The 25,889-nt window shown below is 34.6% G+C and overlaps 1 protein-coding gene across 4 annotated transcripts in view; it reads right to left on the minus strand.

Moving 5' to 3' along the window:
* Positions 1 to 24,654, minus strand: part of grhl1 (grainyhead-like transcription factor 1) — a 38,378-nt gene extending 13,724 nt beyond the window's left edge. Inside the window, exons 1-10 of one of the 4 annotated variants that reach the window (XM_001923728.7) lie at positions 24,500 to 24,618; positions 21,526 to 21,712; positions 20,818 to 20,891; positions 18,813 to 19,164; positions 15,066 to 15,148; positions 14,660 to 14,816; positions 12,008 to 12,119; positions 11,247 to 11,341; positions 6,587 to 6,833; positions 6,337 to 6,467 (exon numbers count right to left, since the gene is read on the minus strand). In XM_001923728.7, coding sequence (XP_001923763.1) covers positions 6,337 to 6,467; positions 6,587 to 6,833; positions 11,247 to 11,341; positions 12,008 to 12,119; positions 14,660 to 14,816; positions 15,066 to 15,148; positions 18,813 to 19,164; positions 20,818 to 20,891; positions 21,526 to 21,712; positions 24,500 to 24,519 — 1,458 coding nt within the window. In that variant the 5' untranslated portion in view covers positions 24,520 to 24,618. 4 annotated transcript variants of the gene reach the window in all.
* Between the last annotated feature and the right edge of the window lie 1,235 nt (positions 24,655 to 25,889).

The raw sequence follows: 25,889 nt of genomic DNA on the forward strand, positions 1-25,889 counted from the left end.
TACCGACAGCCAACACAGGATTTGGCTTGGTCTTAAAGCCCTTTTCAATGGGTTATTTTCACAATCCATTATGGGGTAACAAGTCAAAATATGACAAATGCTCACGTATGGGACAAATTCTGGATCTTTGTCAGTGAGGGGTGGGTTTCTCCAATCACTCAAATCTCCCCTGCACTCAAAAAAATAACTTATTAAATGAACTCAGTTTAATTGAGGGCAGGATTTCCATCCAATAAATTTGTTTAGGACCAACTACAAAACAACACAAATAAATACAATTGAGTTGATCCAACATCATTTTATCAAATAAAAGTTTAAATACATTTGTTTTTAACTTAAACTCAAAGGTCTGATAATATCATGTATTTCTAATATGTGTCATACATTTCGAAGTCTCTTATTTTTGTTATCTTATTTTTTTAATTTTTCTAAACTAACTAAAAGAGTCATTTTTAAGCATATTTCATGAGCTACTTAAACAGTTGATTGAGACTCAGAACTCATTTTAGGACAGTTTTTTTTGCACTGAGCAAAGCAACAAACTGCATTTTTACTGATTAAGCTGCAAACAACCAATGCATGTATTCTTCTGCAAGATGATAACCTCAAAACTTAAAGCACTACATGACACTCTTTTAAATCTTCAAATTAAAAAAGTGCAGATTAACCTCTAACAAGTCTTACTATTAACTTTAAACACTGAAGATTATTTTTAATGTCAACATTTCTCTCTCTTAGTTCAATCCCCCGCAAAGTATGCTGGGAACTACAAATCCCCTGACCAGGTAGTTGGACCAACACAAAACGCTTAATTTAAATTGATGGTTTACAAATTTAAGTTGACTGAACATAAAACAAATAAATTGGGTAAAAAATTACAAGAATTGTGTTGATAAAGCTCATTTTAAACAGGTAGTTTGAACAAGCAGCAGTAATCATCGTGTGGCTACGGGCCTGCTCTTAAGCTACATTTAATTGCTAATTTTTTTTTCCAATATTGATATGTTTATTCTCACTACTTTTTTTTACCTTGGTGAGACAAATAAAAAAAAAATTATGACCATTTAAGGACTTTTAAATTGTAGTGATTATTTACATACTTTCTCATTAGGCTCTCAATGGAGAGTCAATGTGGTCTTCCTTAAAATATTTTACTTTAATAGAATGCATATTCAGTATGGCTTTAGCTTTACTGTAACTTCATTTGCCTCCATAAAAATCATTGAAAATTGCCAGATTCTTTTCTTCCAAGACCCCCAGTTGCAGACCACAGGGTTAAATCATTAATACTGTACATGCTAACATGTGTAACTACAGCCTCATAAATCCAGATCATCTTGGGTCCTGCATGTAAACTCAATACAAAAGCTCTCGAACCCCCACAGCATTGAGAACAACAGGGAGAATTTAAATCAGAACAGATGAAGCGCATAATACTGTAAGTGCATTAAAAGCACATCAGGATCCTTTGACAGGTCTGAACTGGCTTCATTTGTGTGAAACCAGAAAAGTGTGGCAAAGTTCATGTTTCGTGTTCTCGCTTTTTTTTTTTCTGTGATTTTAGGTAAGAGTAAATAGCCGAAGGGTTTATTTTTGGCTCTGGCTTTCAATGTCACACAAGCAATGATGAACAAAGGTCATGTTTAAGGATAACGTCAAACATTTGCTTTCCTACAGAATGGCAGACGTGCAGTTTAGCCGTATGGCTGATCAGGTTTGTAAGTCAAAGGTGGACGGTAAAGTAATAATGGTTCTACCAAGAAAATAAACGGATTTCCAAGCTTAAAAACAAAAAAGTGAACTAAAAGCTTTTCATAATTCCACAGATGCAAAAATTTTAAGTTAAATAATATGCATTATTTGCATACATCTCTAGGATAAATTCTGAACACCTTACATACTCTCACTAAAATACTCAATGACAGTTTATCAACACCATTGTTTCCTGCCTTAGGCTCCAGTGTCATCCTACCTTCTTTGGTGTCATAAGACATTTTTTATGACCAGGAGTAAAACTAAACGTCATCTACTCTCCTTTATTCCTTTTGCTCTAAAATTAATAACTAATAATTTATAACTTTTGATGTTTTTAATGATTGCTTTTACTTTGTTTGTTAATCATGCTATATATTAGTATTTTTATTAGTGAAATATAGTCTTGAGTGTGTGTTTTAAGCATTCAGGGATTTGTGCTGCAATACCCTGCACAGAAAGAAATTATTCAAAGATGATTCATTGTATTTACACACACACACACACAAAAAAAAGTGGTTGTAAACAATTTATTTGGGCAGAATTTAAACAAGCAAATTAAGTTGAACATTACAAAATTTAGATTGTTTAAATTCAACCCATATAATTTGTTTGCAACAATTTTGCAGAAATATTTTTTTTCAGCGTGACCTGTCAAATTTAAATAAACTAAACTAAGCCAAATTTAATATAATTTATATAATCAGTCATATTATGTACAAACATCAAAGTAAAACAAAATCTGAATGTAAATGAAACTAAAACAAAAAAATTATTCATTATTAAAAAAACATTTGGTGTTATAAGTGAAGCTGTAGAAAAAGGCAGAAGGAACTAATTTTGAGAAAATAGCCTATTTTTTAAATTACATTAGACTTACTGTACTAGTAACATTAAATAAACAACAAACAAACAAACAAATAAATAATAATTATTATTTATTATGAAAACTCTTAAGCCTAAAATCTCAGTTTTTAATGATTGCTTTTACTTTGTTTGTTTATCATGTTATATATTAGTGTTTTTATTAGTCAAATATTGTTTCAAGTGTGTGTTTGACACATTTCAGGGAATTGTGCTGCAATATCCTGCATTGAAAAAAATGTTCAAAGATTTTTGGATTTACTAAATGGTTGTAAACAAATAATTTGGGCTGAATTTAAACAAACAAATTAAGTGGAACATTACAAAATGTAGTTTGTTTATTTAAGTTCAAGACAAATAAAATGTGTTACCAATAAAATCTTTTTTTTCAGTGTGTCCTGTCAAATTTAAAACTAAATCTAATGTATATAATCAGTCATAATATGTACAAACATTAAAGTAATAGTAAAAAGTAAAGTATATATCTTAGTGTTACTTTACTAGTAACGATAAATACATAAACAATAAAAACCCAAAATATATATAATTGACATGCATAAAAAATTAAACCTTAAATTTAAAAGACATTTGAGTAACATTGATGTTTAAGCGGTTTGCTAACCCAATGGGAAAGGGCACACTAAACAAAGCTGCATGGCAAATTATGCATGTTTTGATTAGTTAAGAAACCATGCGTGGGCTCACGATGTGATCTCTTGCCAAGAACTCTCTGATAACAGCCAAGCCCTTGCTATAAATGCCAGATTTCATAACAGGAAAATGACTGTATTCTTTCCAACTGACTGCATCATCTTGGTCACGGTGACCCAATGTCAATCTGCCATTTCTGTGAAATCTTACAGTCTTCTGCACTCACCGTGCAATAAAGAGCACTGGAGTGATGATGTCAGTATGCTTTTATGCAAAAACAACACCCACGTGAGGATGATAACAGACATAACATACTGCTCATCATAGTTCTGAGGATGTGTAGAGAATTCATTGTGCATGAAAGCTCACCTTAAACTTATAGATGGACATTTTATTCATTCATTCATTCTGTTTTCGGCTTAGTCCCTTTAGTAATCCGGGGTCGCCACAGCAGAATGAACCGCCAACTTATCTAGCACATGTTTTACGCAGCCCTTCCAGCTGCAACACATCTCTGGGAAACACCCATACACCATCCACTACATTGCCCACATTTTACTATGTCAAAAAATATTTTAACCCTACACTTACATTTTAAGATAATCTTTTATGTCGTAATGTGACTTTATGCACACTGTAAGTAAATCATATGCATGTTTTAACACATCTTTAGTCTTTCGTATATTTCTTGTGCCAATACAATAAAATAAAGTGATTGAAATAATGTTCCTCTGGCATTCGGCGCAACAGATATGAATGTAATTGCTTATTAAAATATGTTAATAATAAGCTTAAATAATAAATGTTAATAAAAAGGTTATCAGTGCTGAATTTTATTATATTTACTGATCAAACAAAGCAAAATGCTATAAATGATACAGTCAAGCCTGAAATTATTCAAACCTCAAGCAAATTCTGACTTAAAGTCTTTGTTCAAATGTAATTAAAAGCTGAGAAATATTTTCTTCGACAATGATGCTCGTGTGCGATGCGGATGTCATTCCCATTATAATAAAAGTAACTTTAAGTAAGAATTTGCCAGGGGTATGAATAGTTTCAGGCTTGACTGTATCATCAAAAACTAAAAAGAAATTATTAGTTATAAATTAATTATGGGGCTGCAGTGTCATCATTAAATAGAGTCTATTAAATGATTCCTCTTATATAAAAAAGGATTTTTTTTTTATGATATAATGTCCTTTTTACACAGGTATACATATAATCACTGATTGACTGATCTGTCAGCAGTCTTTATGTTCCAGGTCGCTGAGTGAGTTTACATGCATGATTTTTACACCGTCTGTGTTTAATAACCCACAAAATATAAGTTCATCTGCACGCTTAAAATCGTGTTCTTTTATTGGAAAAGGTCATAAACTGTTTAAACAAAAGCCAGTTTGCTTTGTAGAGTTTCCCCCATTACTCTGATCTCTCTTTTTTTTCTCTGAATGGACCGTCTCTGGTCAAGCCTAGCAGATAAGATTCTGGATTATTAATGTAAAGCTTAGGAAGTTTAGTACTGGGAAGAAGCAATTCAGAAACTGAAGAGTTACTCAGTTCAAAATCAGCTCAAGCAGTATGACTGATCACATGCTGCACAAATGAACACTATCAGAGATTGTCTTATCATCAATAAACCAACAATATCACCCTGCATAAACCTGTGGAGCACTGCGCATTTGAGCTTCATTTTTAGTGTGCATAAAGCTGTAAACGTCAAAACCCATTTAGCCTCTTTTTTTTCTTCTTTTTTTTTGCTGAATAAAACTAGTACACACTTTATTGTCCATATATTGTTGCCGAGAGGTTAAACAACAATTAATTGTTTAGCGTAACTCACCCAAAAATAAGAAAATGACTCACTATTTACTTACTCTCATGTGATTTCAAACCTTTGAGTTTCTTTCTTCTGTTGAACACAAAATAAGATAATTTGAAGAATGCTGAAAACCTGTTACCACCTACTTCCATAGTAGGAAAAAACAAATACAATGGAAGTCAATGGTTACAGGCTTTTAGCTTTCTACAAAACATCTTCTTTTGCATTCAACAGATGAAAGAAAGTCAAACAGGTTTTTAAACAATTAAAGGGAGACTAAATAATGACAGAATTTTCCTTTTTGGGTGAACTATCCCTCACAATGATCGTCTAATACAGGGGTGGCGAACCCGCGGCTCGCGAGCCGCTTGCGGCTCTTTTACTGCTCTTGTGCGGCTCAACCTCTCGCGCGATTTAACATACATTAACCAATTGACTAACGCCCCATTCACACGGGGCTTCTGCGTCTCTTTCTGCTTTTGTGCGGCTCAACCTCTTGCGCGATTTAACATAAAATAACCAATTGACTAATGCCCCATTCACACGGGGCTTCACGTTGCTCGCTGCAGAAGCTGGGAGTAGCTCAACTTTTCAAGCGCTTACGGACGCGTTAGCCAATCAGATCGCTGTATGCAAATACACCTGCTAGAAAGTGGCCTATTGCTGACTGAATTTTATTTTCTGACGCTTCCATTCAGACACGCCTTCAGTCAAGGGTTGACACTGAAGCCCCGTTTGATTGGGGCGCAACCTATGGGCGCAACACGAGTGACGTGCAGTTCGTTAATATCAATCGTCATGGCAGAGTCAGGAAAGCGTACAGCTAAGCGTAAATACGAAGATGAGGGCAGAACATTTTTATCTGAATGGGATTTTACACTGAAACTAGTGAAATCAAAGCATCGCTCTGTTCTTACTGACACACATGTGAAAGAGTTACTACGAGTAGCCACAACTGAATACGAGCCAGACCTGAAAAAGATTGTGGAAACCAAGGAATGTCAGGTGTCCCACTGAGTCAAGTAAAATGAGGTAGGCTAATTTAAATCCATGAAAACTATTGCGTTATATAATTAGGTGTATAAGTTATTGTGACAGATATACTGTTGTTTGCACATCTGTTGTGCGGCTCTTTGCAGTGATAAAGTTTTTTTTTGGCTCATCATGCCAAACAGGTTCGCCACCCCTGGTCTAATATTTATATTTGCTAAATTTGTGCGCACAAAAATAACTTGAGGACTGGCACTCACATGTCGCTGGAAGGTAGAGAAGTGGATGTCTGGGATGAAAAGGACAGGCTGCGTCTCGAAATCCGTCAGTGTCCTGAACACTGTCATGTCTGTGCGCTTGTGCAGGAGCGGCACCTTGACATCTGCCCCGACTGCACAAAACGAACAAGGACAAAGTGAAAAACAAGACTCTCCGGGGCTCTAGGCTTCTATTTCTACTACAAACCACCATTGCATCAGTTAAAAGCAAAAGCCTAAAGCTTGTGCTTACAGTTTCCCAAAGGAGGGTTGACGTCAGGACACTTGCCCTTCCTCCGGGACTGTTTCCTCTCCTCGTCACGAATCTTGCGCTCGGCACCCTTGTCGCAGAAGACTTTAATCTGGCAGTAAGCGCGGTGGATGGGCTTGTTACTGCGGTTGTTGTAGCTGTAGGTGTCGATCTGTATGTTCAGCGGCAGGCCTTTCACTCCTTTCTGAGACGAGAAGTCTGTGCTCAAGCAGTTCACCGAGATGAAGATCTGAGGAGGAAAGAGGGAGAGAGAGAAAGAAGTGTTCAAGTTATTTAATGCAAATCAATTTCTTAGAGAGTACTGGAGCCTTTAAAATGACTGTAGATATAGCTTTACAGTAATAAATGCACAATAAGCAGTGGGGAAACCTCAAAAAGGAGAAAAATATAATTTGAGGGGCAGTTCATTCAAGACTGAAAATATTTCTTCTGTTAAACACAAAAGAAGATACTTTGAAGAAAGGTGTAAATCTTCAGAAGTCAATGGTTTTCAGGCTAATAAAATACATATATTCTAATATATTATTTTGTGTTCAACAGAAGAAAGATTGAACACATAAGGGTGAGTAAATAATAGTGAGTAAATGGAATTTTTGGATGAAGTATCCCATAAAGAAATCATTATTGGCTCATGTCAATTCAGTGGTTGTTGCTTCCAGGGCTTGTTTACTGTACACCTGCATTATAAGAATAGTTTGCCCCGTGTCATCATTTACTCATCCTCAACTTGTTCCAAACCTGAAGAAACAGCCACTGACTTCCATTGTATTATTTCTTTCTACTTTGGATGTCAGTGGTTGTTTTTTTTTCTTTCAACATTGCCCAGAATGGCTTGTTGTGGGATCAAAAGGAGAGAGAAATGCATTAAATTTTAGATCCACATGAGTGTGAGTAAATGAGGAAAATTTATTTATTTATTTATTTATTTTTTGTATAAATTATCTCTTTAAGATGCTTCTCCATCAATTGGATCATAGGTGGATCAGGTCATTTAGTCCAAACAAGGTCTAAAACATTTTCAGCATAATTGATTGATTTAAAAATGGATGTGATACATTCCCGTTTACACCTGGTGTTTTGATGTCTTTAATCCATTTTTGACCACCTTCCTGGTTTGACCACTTTTTAAAACTTTTGATCAAATATTGAGACATAGGCTCACACAATTTACAAAAACATGCATATTTTCTTATGAAGTATCTCTGAAATTGATAAAAAAAAATTCCTGAAACGTTTCAAACCCTCTTAACACCTGTATTAAGCATTGTCCATCAGGTGTAAATTGGCGAAAACTGATAAGACCGCTCATGTGGTGTAGTTACTCAGACTGTGCTTATTTCACTAAATTCCTGAACTTAGTTGTTAAACTATAAAACAGCTCAACAAATAGTTTTTTCAATCCAGTTTAATTTGATATTTTTTGATCACCCTTCAGTTACTGAAAGGCCTTTCATTTACTGCTATTTTTGCAAAACAAAACAAAAAACTAAATGTCAACTTAGCATTGATTGATAATCCTTTGTTCACTTTAAACAGCAGCTTGCTGGTGTTCTTGTTCAATCCAACGTGTTAGTGTAAGTGTGTCAATCTCTGTTTTTTTTTATTTTTTTTTTTTTTTTTGGTTACAAAAATGTACTTTTAAATGTAGGCAAACTAAAAAGTGCAAGCATGAGCAAATGTTCATCTGAAGTAAATAGAGGCAACCTGACTGTGACATTTATTTTTTGCATTGTATGTCGCTCCCTTTTGGCAATCAAGTAGAATTACATCACATAAAATTGTGTTGAATTTCAAAAATGCATTATCACGGTTTGTTTAAAAAATATTTAAAAAGCAATAGCACTACACTTATATATATATAATAGTGAGTGAATTAATACGTTGTACTACATTTCATTTTCACACATCTGTGTATAAATAGGGTTCTTTTGCTCTTATTAAAGCATTTATTTAGCCTTTTCCCAAATGCATGTAAAATTTTATTATGTTAAAAATTATGACGATTTCAAATAACTTTATATTTTAATATATTTGTATATTACTGTAATGTATTACTGAGATGGCAGAGCTATCTTCAGTGTCACATTATACTTCCAAATAATCATAATGTGCTGACTTGCTTCTCAAGAAACATTTCTTATTATAATTCTTGACAAAATGTTGCGTTTTAAACGTTTTTGTGGAAATCATTATACTTTTTTATAATAATTTTAGGATTTTATATAATTGATTGATGAACAAAATGTGTTTATTTAAAGTAAACATTGTTATAATGTAAAAGTCTTCTGTATTTTTTTTAAACATCATAAAAAATATGTCACCAAAATTCAAAACAGTTTTGAATATGTAATTCTTCAACACGATCTGCTTATTTCTATCACCTTTATAATAACCCAAGACAAAAAAACTTTATTGACTGACAGCAAAAAAATCTTGTGCAATACTTCATTATTAACAAAAGGGCAGAGACATATTGAGAATAACAATAAAAAAACAAACAGGCCAGCTAACAAGAAATCGTCAAATATTTGCACAAGCTTTCACTCAAGACCTGTATTTTCTGCAAAATTCCCCTAGGGGGCGCAAAAACAACATTAAAGCCTTCCTTTCCAAAACCCTTCAAGATCTCGTCTTTTCGGTCTCTCCATCTTCTGTTTCTCTGAATCTGTCTAAACCACGCCCACCTCAAAGACTGCAAACAGTGGCGCTCACGAGACTGTGCACACGGATGAGCGCGCGTATCTCATGATCTGCATCCTGGTTATAGGACAACATTTTTAAAATATGGATTGTTTACCTTAAAGCAGCTAATTGAGGACTGCAATTACATTAATCCATGCAAAACCTATTTCTCAAATAGACCTTTCAGCTTAGAAAAACAAAGTAAAGGAAGATTTCTACCAAAATCTGTTTGTCACATTGAGACGGGTTTAACCCGACCAGTCTGGACGCACTCGTCTAGCTGGATTCCTTCAGTTGTCAGACTGTTCACTGCTCCCCATCAGTGTTTCCTCATTCTCCATGCCAGTGTTGGGCGCGTCTCCCCATATACCCAAAGTTTAGTGGTACAAAGTAACACTGCCAGGCCGCAACACATAGACCTCAAACAAGACATATTTCCCTCAGTCCAACGTCTTTATTTGATGACGACTGAACTGAAGGAACTGTGTTTGTAAATGATGGAAACCACCAGCTTGAGTCACAATGACACCTGATATTTTGCATAAACGTTGTTTATGTTGTCAGAATAAACCGTTTGTTTGTGTACTCAAAGTGACTATATTCAGCATAAAATCTTCGAGTCATACTTTTCTGTCCGTTTTAAGATTCTTTATCCACATTGCACAAAAAGGATACTCAGAAACTTGAGATTGAATAAATGAATAAATAAATTAATTAATTAATTTAAAGTAAATGTCACAGGATTGAATCTGTTCACTACACTTTAACAAATCACTAAAGGTGTCATATCATGGAAATCTGGATATACCTGAATAATACAAGTTCAGTACATGTTAATAACTTACCATAAGCCTTAAACAACAGTTTCCTCATTCTCATGTAAATCCCATTAGTGTAAAATCCCAGTAAAAATAGGCCAATCAGAACAAAATACAGTTGCACACGGGATCATAAACATGCAAGCCTCTGGCTGCATTTGATTAGTCACAACATTTCCTAGTGAGATAAAAAAATTGCTTTTATCTATATCTATATATTTTTTTTATTCTTATTTTTAAGTTTAGCCAAGCTTACTGTATATTAACTTGCCATGCATGCAGAACTCTTATTATGAAAAAGGGAGCAAAAGAGAGACTAAAGTCCACCACATCACATATTACATTGTTTTATATTTATTGCTGAGCAACACGAACAAATGCTGCACAGGTGTGCGTACACAAAATAATGTTTAGAATTATAAAAGATGTGGTGTGTGTCCCGAGTGTGATGGGCTTTAAGGAGCTGTTCTCAGCCTGCCATCTGTTGCAAGATGCAGAATATTCAGTTTATAATGTACATTTTTCAGTGCCACCCTGAAATGGTGACATCTTTTGTTAGTTTTATTTGTATATTGTGAAATTTGGCATATTTCTTTGAGTAAAAAAAAAAATAAGTAAACGTGCTGCCAGTAATTTTTCTGTGATTGTCCAAATTGAAAAATTTAAATAGTATTTGTTATCTAACATATTATTTTAGACTACTAAAATGTCAGTAAACAGTTACATTTTGAAGATCAGAAGTTGACTTTCAACCTCAGAAGCTAAAATGTCACTTGAAAATGTAGATAAATGCAAAACAGCCAAGAATCATACAGTTAACAATTTCTTGTGGAATATAAAAGTTACTGTAAATCAGTTACAGCAAAAATACTGTATTTACATTTACAGCACCATTAAAACTGGATATGTTTTTGCAGTATTGTATGTATATCTTTACTGTAAAATCTACAGTAACTTTTACAAAGCAATTTTAAAATACAGTTACATACCGCGTAACCATCCTATAGAAAAATACATTCATATTAAGGTTAAATACTATCTAACTTACAAAACTTGTTAACAGCGCACTGTGTTCATTGACTTTTAAAAAAATAAATTAAATTAAGTAAAATAATGTAACAATTGTCCAAAAATGTCTTTACCTTTGCTTCCTCGCTGATGTCCCATGTGAATGAAATGGCATTGTATGAAATCTCCTCAATATTACTGATGGTGTTGAAACTTTCTTTGTAGTCCGCTGTGAAAGATGAGAGAGGTGTGATTTACAGAGAGACAACTGAATGCTTTAAAAAAAAATTACAGCAAAATGAAGTAGTTGGTTGTTTCATATTTATATTAAAGACAAATCATAAAGACAAAGATAACAAATATTGAATACATGAAATATATTTTGGCCAGAAAAAAAATTGGACATACAGTATGAGACATTAAGGGGAAACATTTATTTTATTGCATTTTATTTTCATTATTTTATTAAAAACTAGATAACTTTTATTTAAAATGTTCACAATTTTGCAAGAACTTTTCACCAAAACATTAGCAAAAATGATTAAACAACTAAGCTTCAGTGTAGTATTTCAGTTAAAAATAAAATCAAACAGTTTAAATAATTAATTCATCAAGGTTTTTACATATGCTAGACATACTATAACATCACGTCTCAAAAGGTATTTCCCCTCAGAAGTCGACTCTCATTGAAATCATGATAATGCTGTGTGCCCTTTCATGCTTTTCAATGCTCATCTTTCATTTGCTGTGTATTGAAGGCTCTCCCCTTGACCTATTGTGTTGTCCACCACCTGCAGCCCCTCTGCGTCCAGTTTGTCTGCACTGGTTTACTCCACCCTAAACTACACTACACCAGGCCCAGTAAAGCACATAGAGATCAGAGCTGTCCTCTCACCGATATCAATGCATCTCTGCTTGGCCGTGTGCTGCCTCGAGTGCCAGTATTTCCAGTGCTTCAGTTGGTCATCTCTGGATTTCTCCTCTCCAAACACTACCATCACCACACTCTGAGAAACAAAACATGACATAAAACACACATCAAACACAGTAATTCAGTATTTGGATTATGGGCAGTAAACACACAAAAAAGGTCAATGGGATTACCTTAAATAAGAAAACATTAACTTTACCTACAGCTGTTATTAGGGATTATCAGTGAATGTGGAAATTATTAATAAAAAATTATCATTCATTCTCCTTCGGCTTAGTCCATTATTTATCAGGGGTTGCCACTGTGGAATGAACCACCAACTATTCTGGCATATTTTTAATGCAGTTGATGCCCTTCTAGCCACAACCCTAGTACTAGGAAACACCCATACACTCTCACATTCACACGCATACTCATACACTACAGCTAATTTAGCTTTTTCAATGCACCTATGGCGCATGTCTTTGGATTGTGGGAGAAACTGGAGCACCCAGAGTAAACCCACGCCAACACGGGGAGTAAGGGATTCTATCCATTTTAGGTTTAATAATATTTTATCTTAATTTCAAAGAATTTGCACTGTGATTTATTGTAAACCCTTTTCAATCTTTACTGCAGACATATAGGAAGACAGGTCAGCCTGATCTCATTAGAAAACGTAACTATTTTACGTTTTATCAGTTTTGTGGATAATTCGTACAAATGAGTTCAGTCGTAAGAAAATTTACGATTTTAACCCAACTTGGGGATAAGCAAATCATAATAAATTATATTTCAAGAGTTCAGAATTAGCTGAGGATTTATTAGAAAGCTTGTTTGGCATGCTGTCCCGGGAGAGAGCCTTGAGCTCATAAGATCCCCGAGCCCAGGACTCCCTCCTGTTGCAAGCCGAGAGGGGAGTTTGAGCTCAGGGAGAACTCGAGAAATCCCCTGCTGTAGTTGCTAATGATTAAGTGATTGCTCTTAAGAGATAACTACTTTCTTGGTGCATGTCTATGGTGCCGATTTGGATTAGTCAATTAACTTAAGTTGCAAGCTTTTAGATGGTGGGAGGACACCGGGGAACCTTGGGGAGATCCACGTGAGCACGGGAGAACGTGTAAACTCCACACAGAAATTTCAGCTGGCTTGGTAAGGACTAGAACCAGAGATGTTCTTGCTGTGAGGCAACAGTGCTAACCACTGGGCCACCGTGCCACCAATCTAGGAAAGAAAGAGGTGTATGGGGATTATTCAAAATGAAGATTACTTTTATATGGAACTTAGGGTATTTATAGTGGCTTTGGAATCGTCTGATTGGTGAATCATAAATCGGAAAATTGCTGCAAGCAATCCTAAGCACATGATCCTCTCAAAATTAGTTTATAAATAAACTTCACGTATGGGATTATACCATTCCATATGAATCAGCCACTAAAACAAAACGTTACGAATAGTCATGAGATATTGTTGGGTAGAGCACAATGTCACAGACTGTAAGTTAATGTTTGAGTTTCACTCGATAACTCTTGAACTGTTAAACTAAGTTTTATGTATATTCTGAGAATTTGAAATATTTATAATATAACATGAATGTAAGTGTATTTTCAAAACTAATTCTTCTGCTACTGTATTTAAAAATGCCATGTCATTTGATATTTTAATATCATGTTAAAAAATACATTAATTCACTTTGCAGTTTGGCCAAAGTGTCTAATAATGTTTTTTGGATCAATTACTTTTCTAGTATCTTTGTTCATTACATTTAGCAGTTGCAAATTACAATGTAGCCTATATATAAATGCAGTTAATAGGGCAATAATACAAAAATTATAATTAAAAATTACATGAAATTTATGCACTCTTAAAAATTTATACAGCTTGTTCACAACTAGCTGAAACATCATAATTCTTGAGATTTTTGATTTTATATTCAGTCCTCTGGGAACAACATGAAGGGATTGTGTGGAACCTAGCATTTTTTACAGTGTATGTATGTATACATGCATGTATTAAAGCTCGTTTATACTTCTGCGTCAAGCACATGCGTATGCTTCGGCGCAGCCTTTGTGTGGCCGTATAGCCCTTGCTGTGGCTGACGCCAACACTGACACGCACCTATCAAAAAATGTAGCTACACGTAGCGACGTCGCATAGCGCATACTCTGTGATTGGTCAGCATGGGTTGCTGTAACAAGTGTGGGCACTTCTGAGAGCCTCGAGCCTAATGTAGCAAGTGTTTACAATTGTAGAGTCCTGTAAAAAAGCTCCAGATGGAAAGTTTTGTTTTGTTTTTACCTTATGATTAATGTTGTTAAATTTCCATCGTTCCCTGCCTCAGAACGAACAAGTTTTAGCTACTTATACATTTAAGGTGGCATTGAGAATAAACAAAACACCAGCTAAGAAACTCATTAAAGAGAAACATAAAATCCTCACTGCGTGCTAGTGTTTCGGAAGGGTTATTGAAGAGCAACACAAACAGCGAGCAGATGTATAAATGCACTGCTATACGCAAGGCATGCTCCATGGCTCACGCCGATCACTCGACGCAGACGTATAAACCAGCCTTTAGTTGTGGATAGGCAGTTTGGGGCAAAAAAAGAAACAAAAAATCCTTTTTTCATATCCTCTTACCCTGACTTTACAGATGGGCCCCTGCAGCAGTTTACCATTGTCGGTTTCCCTGAGTGTGATTGGATAAAACTGGCCTTTATTGAGGTACGTCATGGTGCCATCACCGGACTTCTGTCTGAGTGACTTGGAGGCTTCTAATATGTATTCAAAATTATTCCTGTTGACCAAACAGATAAAAGAAGGGGTCACATAACACATATTTGCACCATCACACCAAATACACCCATGTCAATTTCCCTGTTTACATTTACACGGAAGAGGCGGCTTGTCATATTTGTTGTAGGCTGGCGTTCATTTACCCACGGGCCTTTTCTGAGCACCTGTCAGGATGCGGCAGTGACCCTATTTAAACTGTTTGCGCACTCCTGGCAGACTCGTAATTTACAGGAATGAGGCTCTGGCTTACCCGGACACTGTGTCGAAAGTGCCGTAGTCGTCCTGCGTGATGGGACCCATGCGTAACTGGAGATCCCCTGGGAACGAGAACACCTGTATTGGATACAAAAGAGGGGCGAGAGGGCCTGGCATTAGCGCAAACAAACCAGCGGTCAACTAGCAAGAGAAAGCTGATTGCTAAGCCAAAGAAAAAACAAAACGGCTCTCCCTGCTTCCCTGTGTGTGCAAGGGACTATATCATTTCTAAGGAAATCCTCCCTCCAGGTTTACAAAAAAGAGAGAAGGTCGAGCAGGAATCAGTGAGAGAGAGAGAGAGAGAGAGAACGAGAGAGAGAGAAAAGGACTGGCTATTATGTGAGAGGAAAATACAGCACTTTATTGTGTAAGAGAGACAATGGTATAATGACATGCTAGCTGCCATTTTGGCATGTTCAAATAAAAATCGGGAGGGGGCTTAATACAACAATGTCCTTAGAGTTGGCAGGATAATGAAGCATTGTGTGAGGGTGGGAGACAGGTAGATTTCTCAGAACCATTGATTTTCTGTCCTGTATGTGTGTAGTGGATATAACTCCCTTTCCTGAGCTAAATATAATGTTTTATATATTACATGAGACCATTTTGCAGTTTACATTTGTCCTACGTTGTAAAACCTAATAAGTTACGATAACTCAAAACATTTAAGGGAAACCGATTGCAACAAACCATTTAAGTTCAAAAACTAATGCTATTGAGTACTGTGAACTCAATCCAGTTGAGTAAACTAAGCAATTTGAGCACAGTAAAACCCAATAAATGAAGAGAACTCAAACCAACTGAGTACTGTAAAACCCAATAAGTTAAGGCAACTCAAACCATTTGAGGAAACCGATTGCAACAAACCATTTGATAAAAACTAATCTATATGAGTACTGTGAACTTACTCTATTTAGGTTGAAGTAATGAGGTATTTAATTAACTCAATACCTTCAACACTGAGTTATATACTCTTTTCAAATGAGTAGAATTAACTTTTAGACAATTTTGAGTTAACTACACTCATTTCATTTGATAAAGTTGACTGCTGGCTTTTACAGTGTATTTAAAATGTCCAAAATGGTTTCTTCATTTAGTGCAGAAAAACACATATGCTTTAATAAAAAACTATTTGTTACATTACTTAAAAAAGTGAGTAAACCAATTGCTTTACAATCATTAAGTAAATAAACTACGTGCATATTTATACAAAATTAAGGTATGTCAACTTAACTGTTCCGAGGTACAACGAGTGGACTTCCTTTTTTTTTAAGTATAAAGTCAACTTGTCACTTTTAAGGCAACAGGTCTTTCAACAGAGACACTGTACTTTGTCATCAATGGACAGTTCTATTGCTTAGTTACATGCCCTGTTAGTTATCTGATCACATCCTCCACTTTCAGGTGCAGTAGGTGATTGTCTTCAGAAACATTTTTTGTTGTGCTGGTTGAAAGTCTCCTCACATTCCAATGGTATTGATTAAAGTAAGTGATCTAAATATGTTTATATGCATTTTTGTATTCTGGGTAAGAAATAAAACTAAAAAATGTTCATCCAATTAAATAGAGTCGGGCCGACATCTCTCCTAATTCCGATAAGTAGCTCAAACTGTCTGTCAGCAAATGCAGATTTGAACAAATGCACAGCCGTTTGTACGCAGCTCCGCCGTTTGTGCATTGCGCGTTCATAAGAGTGATCGAGAGAGAAAGAGAGAGAGCGAGCGAGCGATCGGTAAATACATGCTGAATCAAAACTTTTTTAAAATATTGGATTGGAGTTATCTTTGCACTAGAGTTACCTTTGCACGCTGGGGAAAGGATGACAGGTAATAATAAGTTTTAAAACTATTTTAGCTTCACGCAAAGCTGATGTAACGTTAGATGTTGTTGTTACAAATGGGTTATATCTGCACAGAAGTGTTGTTCAGCCACTAAAATCTTCCAATAAAAGATTGATGTGACTATTTTCAGTTTCATAAGGTCCTTTTACAGCATCAATAATGTAGATTTGATTTAGTTTAACAACAATACACAAATAGCGCTATTCCGCCTATAACGCGCTTTACCGAGGTGAAGATGGTTTTATATTCAGAACACATTTGTTCATTTTTGAACAATGACGACCTGTAATGCTTTTCTTATATTGTTTATCATGCTACTCTGAATAATCGCTCTGGAATACCATGTCAGTTTGGTTTTGTAATGAGTGTAATTTCTGCTCGCCGAACAAGCACTAGTCACTTTTAACACATGAGAGAGGGTTCTGTCATCTTTAAGGTGCGCGTGCTCGTGTTTCAGGAGGCGTGGCTCTGAACGACAGGGAAGGGACTGTGATTCAGAGATTTATGCTAAGCTCTTAGTATTGTGGAAGATCACCTACTGCATCTTTGACATCAACACTGAAGATGAATATTAGACATTGTATACCCATTTTAAACATACTACAATTTAGGATTTTGAAATTACAATTTAGGATGGATTAGCCAAAGAATAGTTAGGAAAAGTGATGGTAATAATTGGTCTTCAAATATACTATGGTATGACTGGCCAGCTGTCACTGGAGTGGTACCTTTTTAAAAGACACATTTGTAACAGAAAGGTCCATATACAGTATTAGTACCTAAAAATGTCAACCCTTTTGGGATCCCTTTTGCATCTTTAGGTACTGATATGTACCGTTGATGTATATACAGTGGTGTAAAGTAACAAATTACAAATACTCAAACTACTGTAATTGAGTTATTTTTCTCAGAAATTTTTATTTACTAAATAGTTTTAAAAATGTGAACTTTTACTTTCCTTTAAGTACTTTTTAAGTACTGTATCAGTACATTTACTTTCCTTCATCCTGCAATTACTAATTTATTATTTCCTGTCTATGGGAATCAGAAAAAAGTATTTCAATTCCAATCGCAGATAGAAAGTAAAATCGCATCATACTGAACTACCCTAAGACATGCAGCAAACGGTTGGGAAGCATTAAAAGTGTCCAAGAAGATACTTTATAATGAACCAGAGACTGTTTAGACTGAATGTCACTGATGAGAAGATGACAGATGTTTACTATATGATGACTGATATGGCCTTGAACAATAACTAAATGCACTACAGAATGTTACAGTTACACACACACACGCACACAAATTACATGTAAACACATCAACCTTTCCCAGTGTAATACTCACTACTCTTGAGTACTTTTGAAAGGTCTTCTTTTTACTCATCCTTTGAGTAATATTTACAACAGATACATTTACTCTACTTGCTCTACATTTTTGAGCAAGTAATGGCACTTTTATTTGAGTATGATTTTTCAGTACTCTTACCACTACTGTGTATATAGATAAAAGATACATTAGATACAAATATGTATATTTTAAAAAGGTCATTTCAGATTTTTAGAAATTTTAAAGTTGAATCAAATTAAACTTATGATACATTTTAACTTAAATGACAAGAACGTAACAAGACTTAAGGTTTGTAAAATGAAAAAAAAATATTAAGTTAGTTTTTATTTAAACATTAACTTAATTTAATAGGGTCTTACTAACTTGTTGTCATGACTTATATTGATCATATAATTTTAAAGTGCAGTGACAACTCTCATAGCTTTAAATTCAGTGTGTATTGTTTTTTAGACCTCGGTAATGAGGATTTTTTAAAAGGAAAAGTTAAATTAGCAAATCCTGAAAATAAGTCATGAAACTAAAATCAGCAGTGAAATACAGGACTGGAAACTCACGTCTGGGTTTTCTGGGAAGGTGGAGTCTGGGGTGCGTGGCTGTGTGTTTGGGCTGAACTGGTTGTGGGGCAGCTGGCGGTCGAACACCACCGTGTGGCTGTCTGGCTCTGCGCAGTGGGGGTTCGGGACAGTGACAGAGAAACCATGTGATGGACCCTCGGTTTTCACTGAGTTGCTTGCTACAGGAGCGATCGACACAGTCACTGTAGTGTCAGGGCTGGGAAAGAGACCTCTCTTATCTTGAACATGTTGGTTTCCTGGCAGGACAATGTTCAGGGGGACCCCTTTTAGGACCTGGATTCTGTTGTCCCCTAGCTGCATTGATGTCTCTTGAAGAGGGGTCAACATGTTCCTGATCAATGAAAATGGGATTTTAATCATTGAAAATATCTTAGATTGTGTACTGAGCAATGAAGTGTGACTTTTTCTTTTTGTAGAAGATACCCACTAAAACTATAACAATAGTTAAATTCACTAAAAGTTGGGCGTAGTTAGAACAAGAGCCGTTTAACTGATAGATAAAAAGATTTTATTTAGAGGGATAGTTCACACAAAATTCTAATTTATTTTATCATTTACATTTTCTCTACTTGAATTCCTTTCCTTTTTGGAACCCAAAAAAGTTTCTATTCTGTAGAATGCTGGATACTGGTAGCCATTGACTTTCATAGTATTAATATACTATTAAGTACTTCCATATATTGTTTTCCTACTAATAATGGTCAATGGTTACAGGTTTATAAAGTTTGTCAAAATAATGTCTTCTATGTTGAAAAAAGAATACAAATTTATAGATCTTTAGAACCACTTGAGTGTGAAGTAAATAATCTATTTAGAGAGTAAAAGATTTATTTTGAGGTGATCTAACCCTCTGCCAACACTCTTATTAACTGTCCTTTTAAATCTTAATACTTTGCTGCAGTTTTACTAATTTTTCAGGAATATGTTTTTAATTAAAATTGCATTTAAAATATAATAAACTCTAATAGGAATACTTATAATTTTAAACATCTTGATAAGAACAGGTCAGAAAAAATAAGTTGTCAATGTACGATCATTTCACTTTGCTTTAGATTTTATTTTCACAATGGTTATGTGAAACATTAAAGTAGACCATTTACTTTCATTTTATTTACTTATTTACTTTTACTTTTCATATTGTTTACTTATCAAAAGTCCTATCAGTAAATTTAATTTGATGTGGACCCTAGAATGGGATGTCTCATCTTTGTCTCAAATAACAGACAATATTAATGTTTAGTTATCTTTAGTTATAGGTAGGGGCAGAGAGAATCTGCAGACATTTTTTGCTATTTCTGCTGAAAGTGTTGTAAAAAAAAAATCTGCAGTTTTTTTTTTTTTTGGGAGTATCGTAACTAAAAACTTAATATATGAATGAAAAATATTATCTTTTTAACTGTTATTTATTGTTTACAATGTTAGAACCTATTATTTGGTAAACAAAGCAAGTCTCCTAATTAATATCTCTATTAAAAGACAGAACAAGTTTCTTCACAAACTGTTTTGTAAATTAATCATATGAACATTTTCATATTAGTCAATAATATTTAGTGTGATTTTACTGTATAATACATACTTTTAAACAGTGCAGCACCATTAAACATGTACATAAACATATTTTAAGCACTTCATATTCTTTGAAAAAAGCACTTCAAATTGAGGTCACTTACTGTATATTGAGCTTCTGCATGCTGGACAAACAGACATGACAGATCAACCATATAAATATTTGACAACTATCTTCTTTACTATTATTACTAATTCAAACCTCCAGCACCAATATTAAAAATAAAAGTAAGACCTCAACTTCCAAATATGAGGAAGAAATGGAATTCACTCTTGCATTCTTAAATGACTGATGACTATTTTCTAATCTATTAGTTACTGCAACCATAGTACAGAATAATGAAAATGTAGGGTCTCATCTTCCCAGTATGAGAGAAAAAAATGGCATTGACTAAGGCATCTTTGATGAGAGCTTCACCTTTTGTTGGGATCCACATCAGAGCCCAGGACGTCAGTCTTTTGCTGGGATATTGTTCTCTTGTCCCGTGGCACCTGGGGAAAGCAAACAAACTCTGTGTAAGTCTGACCACATCCAATAGCATCAGCTTTACCTATTATATCTGCCAGCCAACATATTTAACATACAATCAGCATTTGGTGCAAAAATAGGACATCATCAGACATCATTAAACTCAATGTGGTTCTCAAATAATAACCATATTCTGGTCTTAGACATGTTAATAAAAACCTAATTTAGTTATAGTATATATATATATATATATATATATATATATATATATATATATATATATATATATATATATATATATATATATATATATATAAATATTGCAGTGTATACAGTATTAATAAATAATTTTTTGTTAATATTTAATGCTCAATTTGCATTATTTTTTTAGTTTTATGTTTAGAAATAATCATATTTTTAGCCTTTAAACAGCATAAAAAAAATGTTTTTTTGCTACTATAAATTTACATCCCTCAAAGAAGTTCTGTTTACTGGACTAACAAACATGATAAACATATTTAATGCTAACTTTGCTTGCAATACTCTGTTTTTAATAAGTACATTTCAAATTATTATTTTTTTATTTAATTCATTTAAATTGTATTTTAATTTAACTTCGAAAAATACTAATCTTGGCGTAAATCTTGACCGTCGTACCTTGTAGTAATCATACAGCAGACCCAGAGCCGCAGCGCTGTCCTCGTCTCCATTGATGCTCATCATGGCTTTGGTGGCGGCTGTGAGCGGATTCTCCAGGAACGACTTCCAGGCCTCATCCTCACTGGTGTAAGGCCGCCGCTGGTTGTACGCAGGATCATTGGGCAGCACGAGCACTGCCCGCTTACTGTAAGGAACATTCACAAACCGCCATCAATACTACGACGACAACAGCGAAATGAATCTTCAGGCAGACCGTGTGTGATTAGTAAACAAAAGAAACCCAATGATGGATGTTGAGCATCAACAGTCTGGAGGTGTTTTGGCATTATTAATGATGTCATAGTTGACAAAAGAGCTGACTATGCTTGTGAAAGGCCTTCTTTATCTTAGGATCTGTGACAAAACCGGCCCAAACAACAAATCTATGCACAGACCGCAGCTTCCCGTTTGACAACATGCTTCACTTGCTCTTCCAGTAAGACGGCCAGTCAAGAAGTGTCAGAAGGAGATCTGGTGACTTTTTCACTTGCGACAAAGTTCATTAAGAAACCGGTTGGGCCGTTTCGCTGTGATTTGTCATCTATTATTGAGACTAAGATGACTTACGGTGATTTTAAATTCTTTGATCCACTGCTTATGTATTAATGGGACACAATTGAGTTTTTTTTCTCTCAGCTTATTTTTAGTTTAAGGTGAGGGCCATAACAAGAATGTTAACCCAGAACTGAACATTCTGTCAGCATTTACTCACTCTTTACTTGTCACAAACCTGTTTGTCTTCTTTTCATCTGTTGAACACTAAAGAAGATATTTTGAAGAAAGTGGAAAGCTGCAACCATTGACTTCAGTGGTATTTGTTTTTTCCGACTATGGATGTCAATGGTTACAGGCTTTCAGCTTTCATCAAAATATCTTATTTTGTGTTCAGCAGAGAACAGAAACTAATAAAGGTTTGAAACCACACAATGGTTCAGTTTAATTTTTGGGTGAACTATCCCGTTAACTGGTATGCAATTCAAATATGCATTATTCATTTTACTCAGGGCTAATGTCACCATGCATGCACTCTTTAAGCGAAAGTTTTAAAAAAAGTCTTCATGTAATCATCCCTTACTTGTTTCAAATCAGTTCGAGTTTCTTACTTTTGTTGAACACAGACTTGGGTATTTTGGAAAATGTTGAAAACTGGTAGCCATTAACTTCCATAGAATTCTTTTATTTTACACTATGAATCTTAATGGTTACCAGAAAACATTCTTCAGAACATCTTTTTGTGTTTAACAAGACAATAAAAGGTACTCATAAGTGTTTGGAACTACTTAAGGGTGAGTCAATGGTGAGTAAATGTTCGGTTTTCGATGAACTTTCAAAACAAAAACATATACTTTAAACATCAATGGTTCTATAGAGATCATTTAAGTAACATATGATCTTTAAATTGCACAACAGGTACTTTAGAATGGTAAAACTTTCTTCACACTTTCCAAAACTGCTTACTAAAAACCTCTTTGGAGCACCAATAATAGTTCGTCAAACTGTGAAACCCCCCATTTTGAAGGGCTTTTTTGGGGGGGGAGGGTGATGATGGTTAGTTTCTGTTGTCCCCTTTAATAATAGACTCGATCCATATAGAGTTGCTATGACAAAACTTGCGTCCAAGTTGGTGTACGCAAACGGATTACGAGTAATTTGATAACTAATTGTGCCATTCTTTCTCCCTGTTTGATTTTAACTTCGCAACCCGATAGATCCGTTATCCTGGGACAATAAAAACCTTGTGGACACGCAATCCCACTTCTAAAACAAAAGAGGCAACCAAGCGTGAAATCACTAATGATGCGTTTGCGACCCCATCCAGCAAACTCCAAACACTAACTAAGAAGAGTTTTGAGTTTTTGCATTAGGAGCCACAGATACACAGTCTCTAGTTGCATATATGCTATGGTGATTGTCATCAACAAACGTTTGTTTGAGTGGAAAAGCTCAGCAACTGGAAAATATTTAGTGTACACACAATGACCACTTCTACGAAACAAAAGAAGCCGGAACGTTTCCTAAAAAATCCAGAGCGATTCTGTGTGGATTTGCATGTTTTAAACAATGCACAAAAGCCTTAAACACCATTCCTGAGTAGGAATTGCCAACGCCTAGAAAGCAGGTGTGTGGTTTCAATCAGCTCCTTTTACAAAACTTTAGCCAAATTTAACCTAAAATAATATTTTGATGATCCCTTTAGACATTTTGTTGATTATACCTAACTACATGCGAGTGTTAGTAGTCTGTCTGTTTACAGTAATACCTGCCAACACTTTTATTTTGAATGTCTCTCAACTGACATTCAGCTGACTGTAAGTAAATATAAGTACTTTAATGAGAGAATTCTTATTGACAGTTACTTACAGTTAACAATGTCTGTTGAGGATCCATCAAAAACAAATGAACAAATAATAATTCAAATATCGCAGATTTAACATACTGTACAATACTAATAATATCACTTACTCCCACATCATATACTATTACCTTTACAAAAACACAGATACTAGTTGCACAAGCTTATAACAAACACTTACTAAAAGAAAGTCCTGCAATTCCCATTTTGCCTCAAATACGATTTCACTCCAAAACAGATAAACAAACATTCAAAACAAATCAAGTATCACGCAAGTCTGACAAACTCAGCGCAGCGCTCATAACTCCCGCAGCAGGTGCAGATACACCTGCGACCGTAGCAGGTCTGAACATGACAGGTGAACTGAAGAAACCGAACAGCACAACTGTGTAGCGGAATCAGCTCTCGCTGACAGTCTGACTCCTCACGGCAAGCCAATGCCTTCCACAATTGCTAAACTAATCTCAGTCAGCTTCAGCAAATAAAAGCAGAATTAAGCAGTAAACAGTGTATGAATCATGAGATCCGTTTGTGTCGATCTTCCCTCGGTTAACTATGGACCAACAGTGGTGAACTTACTTTTCATGCTCCTGTGACATCTCTTATGGTCGAACTGGACTTTCTAGTTGGTACTGTAAATCCGATCCTTCTTCTTCTTGTATGGAGCAACGTTTTCAGGATGGGATGAGGGCTGCGTTGTACGAGAACGGGTTTTGTTGGCTTTTCTCGCTTTTTTGGATATACTGAGAAATTGGGGCCGGTTTTACCTGTGACAGGGCTCTGGATTGGATTACACCTAAGAGGAGGAGCTTAATATTCAAAGACGCTCATCTGTTTATGGTTTGTGCATGTTTAAGGTTGCATCAAATCTGGGGAAATTAACTGCACGGTGTAAATACGGTTTTTAAATTTAGATTTGCATTGGAACATTTTGGTTATTTAAGCTTTTAATTGTCTATATTTCTATATAGTATTTTTATTTTCCAAACAAATCTGATTTAGATTTGGGCTACTGAAGATGTTTGAAAATATTATGATTTTGTAATGTTAGTGTTCTTTGCGTACCAAGGCTGGATGTATTTGATTTAAAATAATAATAAGAAAAACTGTAATACTGAGAATTATTATTTACCTTTTAAATAGTTTTTTTTTTTAAATATTGCATTTATTTATGTCATTATTCACATTTTTATTGTCACGTGATCTTGCACACTGTAGAAAAATTCCTGGTTGTCTTAAATTTTTAAGCTGAATCAAAATAACCTTATGAGTCCCTTGAACTTATGTTAAGGTTAACTGACTTAAAAACAGCTTGTGTAACTTATCAAATTAAGTTAGAACACGATTAACTTTGTTTAAAAAGTTACAATGACCTAAAAACATATGCGCTCAGGACTAATTGATTATATAATTTTTTACAGTGCAGAAATCATTCTAATATGCTGATTTGATGCTCAAGAAACATTTATTTAATTTAATTTATTTTAGTATTTAAAATATTTAATATTTATTTATTTATTTCATGTATTCTTATTCATGTTGAAAACAGTTGTGTTGTTTATTGCATGTATTTTTATGGAAACTGTGAATATAATACCACCAAAAGTACAAAGATAAAAGTCTTAATAAAAGATGTGTTAATACAAGGGATAATATTTATTTAAAATATTCATACTTATTAATGACACATTAAATTGATCAAAGGTGACAAAAACATTTATAATATTCTAAAATAAATAATAAGCTATTTTTAATGCTGCCTTTTTAGCTTCTGTTTATCAAAGAATCCTGAAAATCGATATTTATATATTTTTACATTAATAATAATATAATAATCAGCATTGAATATTGAGAAACGATAATGATTAACCACAACACAGAATTAAATCAGTATATTTGAAATTCTGAAGTATTATTTGACTCTGAACTGTGGAGTGATGATATAGAAAATGCAGCTTTGGATTATACA

Source organism: Danio rerio, chromosome 17 (genome assembly GCF_049306965.1).
Source record: "Danio rerio strain Tuebingen ecotype United States chromosome 17, GRCz12tu, whole genome shotgun sequence".
Taxonomy (NCBI): Eukaryota; Metazoa; Chordata; class Actinopteri; order Cypriniformes; family Danionidae; genus Danio; species Danio rerio.